Raw genomic sequence first — 15,100 nt, 5'->3', positions numbered from 1 at the left:
GGAAGCATAAGTCTGTGTTTGGAAGGGTATAGGAAAGCTAAATCCAAAGTGGGAGTCACAAAACAGTGTCTAAAATGGAAAATCAAGGAAGCAATATAATCTGGCATTTTAGAAATATGCAGTAAACAATAGATGAAATAGCTAAAAAAGTTGAAAGGATTGCTCATGATAGTCAGCAAAGGAGTCAGGGTGAATTTGAGTAAGGACCCAACATTGTCTGCTATGGCAGACAAAGGTCTTATTTCCATACTATATAAAAGGTCTTGCAAATCGAGGAGAAACAGGAGTATATAACCTAATAGAAAATAGTCAAAAGATACACTCAGGCAGTTAGTAGGACAGATGGTCAATATTCAAGTAAAAAATGTTTAACATCCGAAAAGGTAACATTTTTTCACCAGATTTGCAAAAAACTGGTAATACATATTGTTGGCAAGAGTGTAGAGAATCAGGAACTCTGTTATTGCTGACATAGTTTAAATTAATATATTTTTAGAGAGTAATATAGCACTAACAAAATTTTAAAAGCATGTATGCCCCCTTTGGCCCCCCAACCTACTCTGCCAATATATTTGCATAAGTGTACGAGGATGTATATATACAAGGATGCTCATTGTAATGTTACAACAGCAAAAAGTTAGGGATAACCTACATGATATCAGTAAAATTCTGGTTAATTACACTGTAGTACACCCACACATATATCTCCCCCCATCTATAGACAGCTCTTCCTGGGTAGGAGATAGGTCACTGCCTTTGCCTAGTGTTAAACAAATGGTCTTTAATAGTGCTCTTATCTTCTCTGTTATTTGTTAACTTTCCTATTCTGTTGTTTATTTTAATGTTAGGGTGGTTCTGAGAGTAACTAAACTCTCTTTAAGCTCCTTAAGTTTTGCCTTACTGTGCTGGCTGTCATATTTGCTGGACTTTAAAGATATTCCCTGGAAGACTTGCTTGCCTTTCACCCATCAGCAGCCTTGGCCCACACTATGGAAAGGAATAGTAAACTCTCTTCTTGTTAACAGTCCTCAGAATACAGCAGTTTTCTTTTTCAGGAATTCCCCTTTTGTCAAAAAACACTTTTCTTTGTTCATTCTCCACCTTTTTCTTAAAATTCAAATTAATTGGAGGAGAGGAGATAGATACTACAGTTGTGATTCAGAGTTCAAAGGACAGATAAAAGTATAGAAGGCAAAGTCTTCATCTACTGCTTGACTTCCATCCATCCAGGTCCCTGCCCTGGGACCACCAGTGGCATCAGTTTCTATTTGTCCTTCTAGAGGTATTCTGTCTATAGAGAAGCAAGACTTTTTTTTTTTTTTTTTTTTTTCTTTTTCACATCAGAGCATTTTGACAGTTCCTTCTCCATGAACTCTTTGGGCTTTTGCCAGGCTCTCTCCCTCAGTTTTGTCTGAGAGGGTCTTTGATTTGTTCTTTCGTTCAGCAGAGGTGCTGTGATCAGTGTGGTGAGTGAGACAAAGGGACCTAATGAGGAAGAGCAGGCACACCATCCTTCTCTCTTTCCTTCATGAAGGACCCCAGAGCTGTTCCAGGGTCTGGGAAGCTGCTTACAAACAGAGCTTTGTGACCCCACTTGTAGGTCTGTGGTAGGCATTAGATTCCAGTGTCTGGATTTCATTCTGTCACTCTGGCTGCCTTTTCTGAGTCTCCACTGTGGGCCTCAGCTCTCTTCTCTCTGAAATGCTTGTTCGTTGATGTTTCTGTTTTTTCATTTTACAGTTAAGCGGTGTCATTTCCTTCCAAGGATACTATCCCTATGCTAATAATTCTACAAAATTTATCTCTAGCCCAGATTTCTTTCCTGAGCTTCAGACCCAAATACCAAGTACCATGCTATGCTTTCAGTATCCTCACTTAACTGCCCCTCACATGGCATATCCAAAGCCAGACTCACCTTCCTCACTGCAGCTTGAGTCTTCTCTGTCTCAAAGTGGCACCCAGATTCACAAACTTGGGTGTCAGCTTCAACTCTGCCTCCCTCTCCCTTACCCCCTGAATGCTTCTTACCTGTATCTCCTTCTCTTCATCCAAGGCAGCTAATAATTACTCATAATCTTGGATTTACAGTTCAGCTCTTTCCTAGTAAAGAAAAGGTTGGCAATTATATTCCTGTCCATTATTTCTAACACATAAGTTGTCACCCAGCGTGTCACTCAGCTGCCATGAAAAGCACAGGCTCTCAACCTTTGGCCTGTTCATTCTGTCTCATACCTATATATCTGGAGAAGCAAGTCTGAACACTTTGGTCATGATGATTTAGATCACAGTTTGATGACTATGATAACATCTCACCCCACCCTATGCTGTCTCTTATATGCTCATTTTATTTTTATATCAATTGGTAAAATTGTTTTTTTCCCAAGGATAATTCCTTTACATCCTCAGTACAGGCTTTGGGGGCATTTCTTTACTCTGTAGTACTGTAGGCTTAGTGTGTTCGGTGTTCTCGTCACCAGGGTCCAAGTCTTTGCCTTTAGAGATGTTTGTTCTCCTCCTATCTACCAGTTCCTAAAGGACATAAAATTGAGAAGATGTGTAGAGGATGGAGATTAGTTGATGAGGAGAGAACTCTTTCAATTTACACATTTCTGTGTTATTTCATTTTATTTTTTACAACTAGCGTCTGCATAAGGTTGAAAGGGAATGTAGAGAAATAAGGTAGTAGAAATAGGTGAACGTCTTATTTAAATGTCCTTTTATAGTAGCAAAACTTTTAAAAATATGTTGTACAATCCTAGTAGGGACTTTGCTTAAAGTTCATGTTTTCTTTTCAGTAAATTATTTATATCCAAATTTGTCTTCAGCCATCAAGTTCACAGTTGATACAAATAAATGAAATCTCTGGCATCTTAACCATATATGCAAGTTGTCAACTTTTAAAAAAATTCTGTGCCAGTACCCACCTGTTGCTCTGGAGTTTCTGTATTGCCAGCTTGTAATCTGTCAGCTCCGGCACGTGTTAGCTGAGAGAACTTGGGCGAGTTTCTTAACTTTCTTAGTCCTCCTCTCCTATACATTGGAGATGATCATAGTCACCTGACAGAGGTGTGGAAATTAAGTTAGATAGGATCATAGACGTGAAGCATCTAGTGCTGAGCTTCGGACAGAGATGACACTTGATCACTGTTAGCTTCTTGCTTCCTCTCCCCACCCCCTTTGATTAACTTGGTATAGAGTTTATGAACTCATTTCTACCTGATGTATCATTCTGATAGAGGCAGATATGTAAAGTCATTTTGGTAATACCCTGACACTATTCTGCCAGGGAACCTTTGGCTATTCTTTCTACAGCCTACAGAAAGAAGCTTGTACTATTCATCCTTCTATCTGGTGCCACTCACCTTTCCTCTGTTTTCACAACGCAGCCCTTGGTGTGACCTCTGCTGTATGTAACTCAGGGGGTTTCAAACTTCAGTGTGTTACTGGTAGTGTACTACTACTCTCTAAAAATTACTCCAAAACTTAGCAACTTAGAACCATGTGTCATCTCACAGTTTCTGTGAGTCATGTGTTAGGGAGTGACTTAGTTGGATAGTTCTGGTTCAGGTGCTCTCAAGAGATTTGGGGTGAGAGCCACAGATGCAGCATCCGAAGATTTGATTGGTCTGGTGTATCCGCTTCCAAAAGACCCTCTCACCTGGCTCTTGTCTAGGGCCTGCAGTTCCTCACCAGCTGTGGGTATGAGTCCTCATTTCCTTGCCATCTGGGCCTGTCCATTGAGGTGCTCAATGTGCTCATGACATGCAAGGAAGTGATCTGTGAGAGCAAGGAGGGAGTCCCAGTGCCTTTTGGGACCTAGCCAGTCTCCGAAGTCCCCTCACCATTGCCTCTGCCGTACTCTGTTCATTAGAAGCAGGTCACTCAGTGCAGCCCCCACGCAAAGGGAGGGGTATTAAGTTCTGCCTTCTGAGGGTAGGATTATCAAAGGATTTGTGGGCCTGTTTGAAAACCACCACACCTGGGGTGGTGGTTGAAAGGTGAGATTCTCAAGGCCCATTTCAGATCTAGTGATGGGTAGAGCCCAGGAACCTACAGTTTGCACAAACACCCTAGTGATTCTGATGCTGGTGGCCAGAAGCCCACACTTGGAAACCCACTGCTCTGCCAGATGGATCACTTGGTCTTCTTCTTCTTTTTTTTTTTTTTTTTTAATTTTTATTTATTTATTTATTTATTATTTTTGGCTGTGTTGAGTCTTCGTTTCTGTGCGAGGGCTTTCTCTAGTTGCGGCGATTGGGAGCCACTCCTCATCGCAGTGCGCAGGCCTCTCACTGTCGCGGCCTCTCTTGTTGCGGAGCTCAGGCTCAGTAGGTGTGGTGCACGGGTCTAGTTGCTCCGCGGCATGTGGGATCTTCCCAGACCAGGGCTCGAACCCATGTCCCCTGCATTGGCAGGCAGATTCTCAACCACTGCGCCACCAGGGAAGCCCCACTTGGTCTTCTTTAAATGGTCTTAGTTGGTTGCACCTCCCTGTCTTTGCTCACATATATGGAGCACACATAGCCAGCCCATTTTCAACTGCATAAATCCAGTTACCTCCATGGTGCCCACTACCCCAGACATAAGTGAGGTCTCCCTCCCTTGAATCCCTATAGTATTACATTTTTTTTTCCTGCTCTTTGGTTCTAATCACTTTAGTTCTGATGTTTTAGTGCTGCACTGCTAGTAGGGATTTAAAAAACAGTCGCTTTCATTTGAACTCTCTCGCCAGCAGAACTACGACAACCCTGTAATAAGCATTCTGCTACTCAGGATTTCAAAGCAGTGTGGTCATTAGAATGCTAAGGATCCTGGCTCAGACCACACTTCTTGGTAGTTAGTACTTTCCTGCAGGCATTTGTCGAACAAATGAGTTCCTGTTGTGGGCCAGGCTTGGTTTCAAGGATGCATTAGTGAAGGGAGACAGACATGCTCCCTGTGGATGAGGACACAACAGTGAACTGGTAAACAGAAATGTATTATCACAACTTGAAAGACAGTCTAGGAAGGAAGTAAACAGATTGCTATGATGTAAAACAAAGGAGACCTATTTAGATGAGGTTTTTAGAGAATCTGCCTGAGTCTTGAAGGATGAAAAGGAAAAAGACTCTAAGGAAGGAAAGAGCTTAGTATGTTCTAATATATGAGAGAAATCAGGGTGGCTGGAGCTGAGGTTGGAGGGTAGGCAGAGGCTGCCATGGCCGTGGTCAGGGTTTCATTCTAAATGCAGTGCCCTAAGCTGTGTTCGTATGGTATCCAACTTGGCGCTCTTCTAATTTAGCATTTGTAGAAATAACTGGGAGGTTCAAATTATAGCTACAAGTCCAGCTATAATGGATTGGAAAACGAGATTCCTGTGTTAGCTTGACAGAGGGAAATTAAGAACTCAAGCCTGAATGGTTGTCAGGGAGGCTATCTTCTCATCTCAGGACAGAAAATGTGGGAATGACCACAACAGCAATAGGAAGTATGTATGTTGGAGATAAAAGTGCTCCTGCCTTTAGGGATGATCCAGTATTCTAGACAGGAAGGCTCTTCATCTTGATTACATGTTTTTAAGCTCTGAGCTGTCTGTAGGTCAGATACCATGGCTTTCAGCTGTTAGTTGCTGATTCAGTTCTCCATCAGACCTGGTGGACAAGGACGAGCGCGGGGAGAGCCCCAGCTTCCTTTTCCCATAGCCGGCGGCTGCTCGCTGCCCAAACCACCTGCCAGCCTTGCCTCCTGTAGGCTGTGTCGTACGCTGGGTGCTGGGAGACTAGTTCTGGCCGTATTCCCCATGGAAAGATAGGAGGACCTTGGAAGATCTTTTCCTCTCTTTTTCTGGTTCCCATTTGTTTGCAGGAGGGTTGTATAAGATGACCTCTAAAATTCTGTTATTTTCTGCAATCTCATATTAGCCCAGGCCCTAATGCTGTGACCCGCCTCTGAACTCACAGCATGTGTTTGTGCAACAATTTAATATTTCCCCTTATTCTGTGTGATGGGTAGTCAGGTTGAAGTGGTTTTATTCAAAATCTTCTTACAGAATTACTTGGAATTATCATGATGCAGTTCATTGTGACTATACAAGTTTTGATTTGCAGAATTAGAGCCCCTAGGTAGTTATTGAATCAGACTAAGTCTAATCACAAACTATTCCTGCTTAAATCTGATTTCTGTGTTCAGGATAGCAAAATATAATTCAAAGTATAATTCACAATAGCAAAATATCATCCTCTTCTGGGACCTCTGCTTTTTCGTAAGATAAAATTAAAGTATTTAGTATTAGGTAACAAAACTACCTCATAATTACCCTGGATTTCTATTTCTTAGATGTGGACTACTAAACATTATCAGTGAATCAGTTATCTAAGAGAAAATTTAAATTTATATTGCAACCATGGAATATAAATATATCTTCATTAAATATATATAATGTTTAATAACCTGTGTTGGGGGAATTGTGTGTGTGTTTGTTTTTTAGCTCTTCAGAGAAGTAAGAATAATGAAGATTTTAAATCATCCAAACATAGGTACTTTCTGCTTTCTTAAATACTTTTGGGTCTAAATGCATTCTTGAAAGTATGTCATAAAGCTAAACATATATTCCAGGAGTGACAGGAGATTTCTTCCGTTCTCCCAGCCCAGGTACACTTTTAGAATATATATGTATATATATATATATTGATCATTTCTGTTAACTTTTTGAAATTACTAAAGGCAGGTTAAAAGATTAATGTAAAGCTTTAATTCAGTAGAAACATACGTAATCAGATTATAATTTTCTAATTTTTAATATATTAGAAAATGTCATAATTGTACTTAATTTATGGATAAAGAAGAAGGAATTATAGTAAGTTAGAGTTATAATTTTCAAAGGTGTAAAACTTTCTGCTCTAGCTGTGTTCCCAAGAAAATACTGGTACATTGAATCATATTTTAAAAGACATAGGGAACTAGCTAGCCAACTCTGGATTTCAAATTCCAACTTCCCACCAAAAAATAACTGCCAAGAACTAGCTAACTTTTAAACCTTTTTGTTTTGTTTTTTAATTACTTACGTTGTACCCTGATTAGAGTTCTCTATACTTACTACTAAATGACATATCTTTGAAAATATAAATTTCTAAAAATTTAAATTCCCATTGGATTAAAATAGTTTACACAGAAGAGCCAATATTTGCATTGGAATTTTATTTTATTTTATTTATTATTATTATTTTTTTGGCCGGGCCACGTGGCTTGTAGGATCTTAGTTCCCTGACCAGGGATCGAACCCCAGCCCCCTGCAGTGGAAGCTAGGAGTCCTAACCACTGGACTGCCAGGGAATTCCCCCTGCGTTGGAATTTTAGAAAGCTATTATTTATATGTTGATGGTTTACCAGCATATATACCTTAAATTCCTTTAAATTTTTCTTAACAGCCTGAACATATATCATCTTAGAAATGATATGATACTTTTATTCACCAGTTTGACAAACACATCCAATACTGTGTAAGGTACTTTATTTGATCTAATACTCTGTGTTAAAGCATCAGAAAATAACCCACAATATAAGAGATTAGCATTCTCCCTCCCTGCTCCCTTTTTTGCTAAATTTAATTGTAAAGTATGTATTACCAAAGTAGATACAGGAGATAGTGATTTGATAGCTTGAGAGATTAACTTCAGTTTCATTTAAAAATTTTATATTTCTGATTTTGTTATGGTTTTATGAATTAGCAGTAATAGAAATATTATTTGTATCTGTAACAGGAGACTGCTATAGTAGTCACACTGACCCATTGAAAATAATTCTTTTTAAAAAGTTATTTTCAGGGCTTCCCTGGTGGCGCAGTGGTTAAGAATCCGCCTGCCAATGCAAGGGGCACGGGTTTGAGCCCTGGCCCGGGAAGATCCCACATGCTGCGGAGCAACTAAGCCTGTGTGCCACAAATACTGAGCCTGCGCTCTAGAGCCCGTGAGCCACAACAACTGAGCCCACGTGCCACAACTACTTAAGCCTATGTGCCTAGAGCCCGTGCTCCGCAACAAGAGCAGCCACAACAGTGAGAAGCCTGTGCACCGCAACGAACAGTAGCCCCCGCTCACTGCAACTAGAGAAAGCCCGCACACAGCAACAAAGACCCAACACAGCCAAAAATAAATAAATAAATTTATTTTAAAAAAAAAAGTTATTTTCAATTATTTATAGTATAATCCCTTCTACTTTGCCATCTCTGGCTTTAGAATAGAAACAAAGGAACCTCCTTAGGAATTCCCTGGCAGTCCAGTGGTTAGGACTCCGCACTCTCACTGCCAGGGGCTCCGGTTGGATCCCTGGTTGGGGAACTAAGATCCTGCGTGGCGCAGCCAAAAAAAAATAAAAAATAAAATAAAACACATCTTTAAGAAAAAGAACAGAAACAAAGGGACCTTGTTCTCTGAGAACTGTGATAAGTTTCCCAAGCAACGGAAGTCTCAAGAGGAATTATATGTATCCTTAAAGCCATAATGACAAGTGAATGGACTTGCACTTTTAGGAATAGAACAGATATAGACGTAATACAGGAGGATGAAATGAGAGCAGATACACTTCACTAGACTGCTGAGTGCATCCTGAAGTTACACCGTTTGAGCACCCAGAAACTATGTTTATTTTTATAGAATTCCATGTTTTTATAAAATCTTTTCTGCTGTTGTAATATATTATAAATTTTCCTAAAAGAATTTTGTAGAGGGCCAGCTATTAAAATCTTTAACAAGGAAAAAGTTACTTTTTGTAGTTATAGTTTATATGTACATAGTACTGTGCATATGGACATTTGTTTCTTTTTCTCCTGTATCTTCTCCCCTCCCCTAGTGAAGTTATTCGAAGTCATTGAAACTGACAAAACACTCTACCTAATCATGGAGTATGCCAGTGGAGGTAAGAAATTTATAAATTGTTTTTCTCTCTTTCTTCCCTTTTAGAAGAATACACAACCACACAGCCCACACGGATAATTGTTAAAGTTTCATTTAACATTCAGAATCATAATACACTAGGATGAGAATCAGGAAGGCTGATTCCTAGCAGTTCTGTGGGTTGCTATTAAGTGTTTCATTATTAGCATCATTAATTGATAATACGCAAATACTTGGATTTTTTTAATTATGGTATAACGTAAAATTTACTGTTTTAACCATTTCAAGTGTATAGTTCTGTGGCATTAAATACATTCACATTGTTAACCATTATCATCATCCATCTTCAGAACTTTCTCATTTTCCCAAAATGAAACTCTGTCTCCATTAAACAGTAACTCCCCATCCTCCCTTCACCCAGCCCCTGGCAGCCACCATTCTGCTTTCTTTCTGTATGAATTTGACTACTCTAGGGACCTCATATGAGTGGGATCATACAATATTTGTCCTTTTGTGACTTCCTGTTTCACTTAGCGTAATGTCCTTAAGGTTCATCCATTTAGTAGCCTGTGTCAGAATTTCTTTCCTTATCAAGGTTGAATAATATTCCATTGTGTATATATAGCACATTTTGTTTGTTCCAGTACTTGAATTTTCAAAAATATCAGTGCATTAGCCTATTTGAAATAAATTTGTACTGCATGTTGGATGGATGTCTTTATCAGATTTTTATGTCATTGGTGTCCATCATTTCCCAAGGCCAGAAATGGTGGTCACCGTGTTTATGGTTAGACTTCCCTAAAATAAAGATTAAGGACTGGTAATTATTTGCCTATAAGGTTGTATACATGTAGGCATTTTTATGAAATGAATGTATATCGCTGTTATCTTTTACAAAGATTCTTATTTTAGGGTTATGTTTGGGCTATGCTTGTAGTTTTTGGACTGTGTGTGAGTTTTCATTGTTTGTGAAAGGCAGAAGCTTTCTTGTTTGTCTTTGTGTGTTCCCTGTCTCTAGCACAGTGCCTGGCACATAGCAGATACTCAGCAAATAAGAATTGAACTGAATTAATGAAATTATAAACTACTGGAGACATACTCTATTTAACTCTACAGTATAGATTAAATTGTTTTGATTATAGTAGAGTTTTGTTTTGTTAGCACTTTGATCCAGGATGCAGAACCTGGAGACAGAAAGTTGAATCACAGCCTCACTGTGGTGAGTTAACCATTAAATAAAAGATTGTAAACCTGTTGTGGGCAGAGCAGGCACACCCCTGGCACCACTTTTTCATACTCCTAATTCATTATTAGTTGTGTGCTTCATCTTTTAAATGTGTGGTTTGAGAGTTTAGTTGGGATTTTCGCAGTTGAGGAGCAGTAGGAAGAGCTGAAGGTTAATGGTAGAACCATAAGTCTGTACGGAGTTCGAATGCTATCTACTCATCTTACGGTTCATAGTCTTTTCATTTGTGTAGCCACTGCAGTGGACAAGTGCTTTTTTCTCTTTGCTGGTCTCCTTTGACTTGCACAATGCCTCAGTGATGTGGCCAGGCAGTGAGCGATGGGCTTTTACCCTTGAGGAAATGGAGGCTGGGAAATCTCACTGTGGTCGTGTTGCCAGGCCTGGAGCCCAGCCTTCCGACACCATATAGCCTCTACTGATTGGTCAGTCAGTCACGGCTTTCCGTTCCCATCTGTTTTAGGTACCAGGGTCCTAGAGATTGCTCTGTGTAGGAGAAGTCAAAAACATCTGAGAAGTGTCCATCCAGGAGGAGGATGGACTCCAGAAAAGACAGACATGGAGTCCAGCCAGCCAGTGCCTCTCATTGGCAGTGTGACCTCATAAGTTACATGTCTCTGAGCTTCTTACTGGGCATGGGAGCACAGCCCTCCTTTGGGGACTCGGTGCCATTGCTCAGCATTATAACAGCACTGATGGGTGGTGGTGGTGGTTTATTGGCTTGGGCCATTTGTTTTAATCAGCTCAACAAAGCACCATCTCCAGGGCAGCTGTTTTATTGTTGATACGTTTGCCATTTTGAACAACAAACATTTCATTAAATTGGCTACCTAGGGACTTCCCTGGTGGTCCAGTGAGTAAGACTCCATGCTCCCAATACAGGGGGCCCAGGTTCCGTCCCTGGTCGGGGAACTAGATCCCACATGCATGCCGCAGCTGAGAGTTCGCATGCCACAACTAAGAGTCTGCATGCCACAACCAAGAGTCTGCATGCCACAACCAAGAAGCCCGCATGCCGCAACTAAGACCCCACGCAGCCTAAATAAATAAATAATTTTTAAAAAATGGCTATCTACTCCTCCCCAGCCTCGTATTTTTCAATTTGGAACAATCGTGGAATTTTCGAATTGGAAGGAATCTTAGACATCATCCAGGGCAATTGCCTAATTTTTACAGATGAACCTAAAGCTCTGAATGGTTGTTCTATGCCAGTGGTTTCATCACGGGTTATAGTGGCAGGACCTGAACCAAAACCAAGGGCTTTCTGAACTGTCCTGTCCAGTGTCCTTTCATCAACCACATGGGCCGTGACCTGGGCAGGGAGAGCCCCTGTTTGTAATTTTCTCTCCTAATAAATAATAGCCTTTAGAGGTTTTCAATTCAGCTGCTTAATCTGAGTGTTAATGCATTTTTAATAAGGGGAAAAGTAAGAGATCTGGGTTGTATTCCTGGTTTATAACTTAGTGACTGTGACTTTATGGTTCCAAAATCTCTTAACAGGTTTATATTGCGTTTGAATTTTAAAATATTTTAAAATTATATTGACAGACTTGGACTTTATCTGTGTGACTCTACAACTACTGGGTTTAATCCATTAAGTTTTTCTAAAAAGTCAAAACTGTTACGTATGTTATGCATGCATCTTTGTTTTCACTTTTTAACTACTTGTTTTGATATAGTATATTTTTCTGCAAATAGAAAGGTCATTCGCATAGAAAATACTGACATTTTACTGAGCTGACATTTAATTTTATAATTCATCATAGTTAAATGAATTGCGTAGTATAAATTAGCAATAGGTAATTCCTTTTAAAAGATCATTAGGCAGTCAGTGATAACTTGAAAATATTTATACCCATTTATTATTTTAAAATTTATTCAAAGTTAGGGCTAAAAGTTTAAGTCAGATATTAATGTACAGTTCAGAATAACCTTTTCCTCAAAAATATTTAAGTCCTGAAACTAAGCGTTTTTTAAGTATCAAAATATTTTAGTTAACTGTTGTCACTAAGCTGATGGAAATATTCTTTATTTGTATGAAGTAAATGTGATTTTTTTTCCCAAACACATTTTATATCCAATTTGGTAAATTAGTACTCTTGGTTGATTTCAGAGGTGTTTCTTTATTCCAAATTGATAAGCAATTGGCAGTACTGATAGGTTCCTTGAAATGTCACTTCTCTTCCCTGAGGAATTAATACTGTGTAAAACTACCACCTAGACATCCACCAGCGAGTTCTATTGGCTTTTCCTTTGCACTGTGTCCTGAATCTCCCCACTTGTCACCACCACTGCCGTTTCCCACTCTAGGCCCGGCCACCCTCTTTCTTGTCCTGAATATTGCGCTCTTCCCAGTTGGTTTCCCGGTCCCTTCCTCAGCGTTAACCCTCTTCTCCCTCTAGCAGCCAGAGTGATCCTTTAAGAAGCCAGTCATTTCATGTTCTCCTCTGCTTCTCCTCTCACTTAGAACAGCACCCACAGGACTCTTCTTGATCTCGCTTCTCCTACCATCTCTGTGCTCGTTCAGCACCTCCCTTTTCCCTTGTTCACGCTTCTCCAGCCTCATGGCCTCCTTGCTCTTGTCTCTGTCTAGAATCTTTCTCCCAGATAACTAGTGTCCACTCCCTCATAGTAGTCAGCACAGTGCTTACACACACAAACACACTTCCTGTTTCTTTCCCCTGACTTTTCTCCACAGTACTTTTTATAATCTGATATACTGTATATTCATTTGTTTGTTTATTTCTGTCTACCCCCTCCTAGAGTGTAAACTCCATGAGGAAAAGGAGTTTGCTTTGTTCACTGCTATGTTTCCCCAGAGCCTAGAACGGTTCTCAGCAGTTAGTAGACACTCAGTAATTATTTGTTGAATGAATGAGTATATTCAGGAAATGCTTTTTTGTCATGGTCCTATAGTGAAGACATCTTCTTTTAACACAAATAACTTAACCATTTTAACTTTCACTTTTCATTGCCAAGTTTTTATTAAAGCATACTGGAAACAACCTTTAAAATAAAAGTTGTAATAATTTAAACATATGAGAATTTAATGTTAAGGCTTATCTTTGGCTTAAAAGATTTTGTCTATAAACTTTGCCTATAGTTAAGGCTAAGTTAGTTCAGATTCCACATATTTCTGTTTATCTTCATACCTGTATTTTAAAAATTAAAATTAGAGCATTGCTAAAAGTGAAACATTTTCAGTTTATGGGAAAGTTAATGCTCAGAAGTAGGACTTCTGCTTACTTTTATTTCTCTCAATTATAGGTGAAGTGTTTGACTATTTGGTTGCACATGGAAGAATGAAGGAAAAAGAAGCAAGAGCTAAATTTAGACAGGTATGGATTGCTGCACCTTTAATTTATTGATTTAATATGTTTTCTTGCTTAAACCCTAAAGCAAACAAGTGTTTGCCTCTATAAATGTCATAAGGCCCATAGAATGGATCAGGGTTTGGCCGTTCAGTTCAACACAACAAAAATTTATTAATTTATTAAGTGCTTTCATGCCTAAGGCACTGTGCTAGAGGCAACCATGGGTTCTAGTTCTAGCTTTGTAATTGAAATTTTAGTCCCACTCTTTTTTTTTTTTTTCAGTCCCACTCTTAACCTTAGTTTTTTGACAGTTGAGCCTTAAAAAACAAGAGCCTTGCAAACACTTGAGATTTCATTAAAGAAAACCATTTCCAAGTTTTTACCAAGAAGTGTCACAATCCCAAAATTCATCATTAGTTTTGTCTTACATAAACCAAAACCAAACAGAACTTAACCTGTGAATTAATGGCTTACCTTCTTGCTTTCTTTACCCCATGGCCTTAAAGAGACACTCATTTTAATAAATAGGTTTTAAACATAAAGGTGACTTAACTCTCTAATAACGATTACTATTTATTGATTGATCATTACCTGCTAAATATTGGGATAAGTGCTTTACCTACATTAATGTAAATCTTGCAGCAGCTTTGTGAGTAAAGAGTATTATGGCCATTTGCTAAAGATAAGGAAACTGAGGCACAGGAAGACTAAATAATTTGCCCAAAATTTGATGCCTGGCAAGTAGGAAACCTACCATTGAGTCAGAGACAGGTCCTCTGACTGCAGGACTAAAATTCTTAATCATTATGATGTGGTCTTACTTAGATTAGGAATCAGCAAACTCTTTCTGTAAAGTGCCAGGTAGTAAATATTCTAGGCTTTGTAGGCCATACAGTCTGTTGCAACTATTTAACTCTGCTGTAGTAGCACAGAAGCAGCTTAGACAATATGTGAATAAATACACTCATATGATTGTGTCCCAACGATACTTTATTTGCAAAAACAAGTGGTGGGCCAGATTGAGCCTACAGACCATAATTTGCCCACCCCTGTTTTAGATTAAAGGAAGGAGCAGGTACTTTATTACTTCTTAATTAACGCTGTCCTCCCATAGTTTTAAGTTCTGTATTTAAATGGCAATATAACCTCATTTCTCTCAGAACCTTTAAATGTTTGTTTTATTAACATTTAAGGTTGTTAAGGTAGAAGTATAGGTAGGAGTCTTTAAGGGTTTCACAATATTTAGAAAGGCAAGTTTAACCGATTTTCAAGATTTCTCTTAACAGTTGCCTCTCTTGATTTGCTTAGTCTAGTGTTTACAGTTAAGGACTTATAAATAAGTTTCTTAACTTTTGCTGTTGCTTAAATTTAATTTGATTTAAAAGTACTAATGGGGGACTTCCCTAGTGGCGCAGTGGTTGGGAGTCCGCCTGCCAATGCAGGGGACACAAGTTCAAGCCCTGGTCCAGGAAGATCCCACATGCTGCAGAGCAACTAAGCCCGTGCGCCACAACTACTGAGCCCACGTGCCACAACTACTGAGCCTGTGCTCTAGAACCCGTGAGCCACAACTACTGAAACCCACACACCTAGAGCCCGTGCTCCTCAACAAGAGAAGCCACCGCAATGAGAAGCCCGCACACGGCAATGAAGAGTAGCCCCCGCCCGCCACA

General features: G+C 39.4%; 1 protein-coding gene across 19 annotated transcripts in view; it reads left to right on the top strand.

Annotated features, from left to right (window-relative positions):
* MARK3 (microtubule affinity regulating kinase 3) overlaps positions 1–15,100 on the top strand; it is a 109,632-nt gene that overhangs the window by 61,720 nt on the left and 32,812 nt on the right. For 15 of the 19 annotated variants that reach the window (XM_082386334.1, XM_082386324.1, XM_082386332.1 and 12 more), the window contains exons 4-6: positions 6,467–6,515; positions 8,827–8,892; positions 13,381–13,451. In XM_082386334.1, the coding sequence (XP_082242460.1) occupies positions 6,467–6,515; positions 8,827–8,892; positions 13,381–13,451 (186 nt within the window). Of the gene's footprint in view, positions 1–6,466; positions 6,516–8,826; positions 8,893–10,031; positions 10,090–13,380; positions 13,452–15,100 lie in introns of all 19 variants that reach the window. The other 4 variants (XM_082386327.1, XM_082386326.1, XM_082386329.1 and 1 more) reach the window with 2 other exon arrangements.

This window comes from Balaenoptera borealis, assembly GCF_965194805.1.
Source record: "Balaenoptera borealis genome assembly, chromosome: 3".
In the NCBI taxonomy this organism is placed as follows: Eukaryota; Metazoa; Chordata; class Mammalia; order Artiodactyla; family Balaenopteridae; genus Balaenoptera; species Balaenoptera borealis.
The sequence above is the reverse complement of the archived record's forward strand: the minus strand, read 5'-3'. Positions and strand labels throughout refer to the sequence as shown.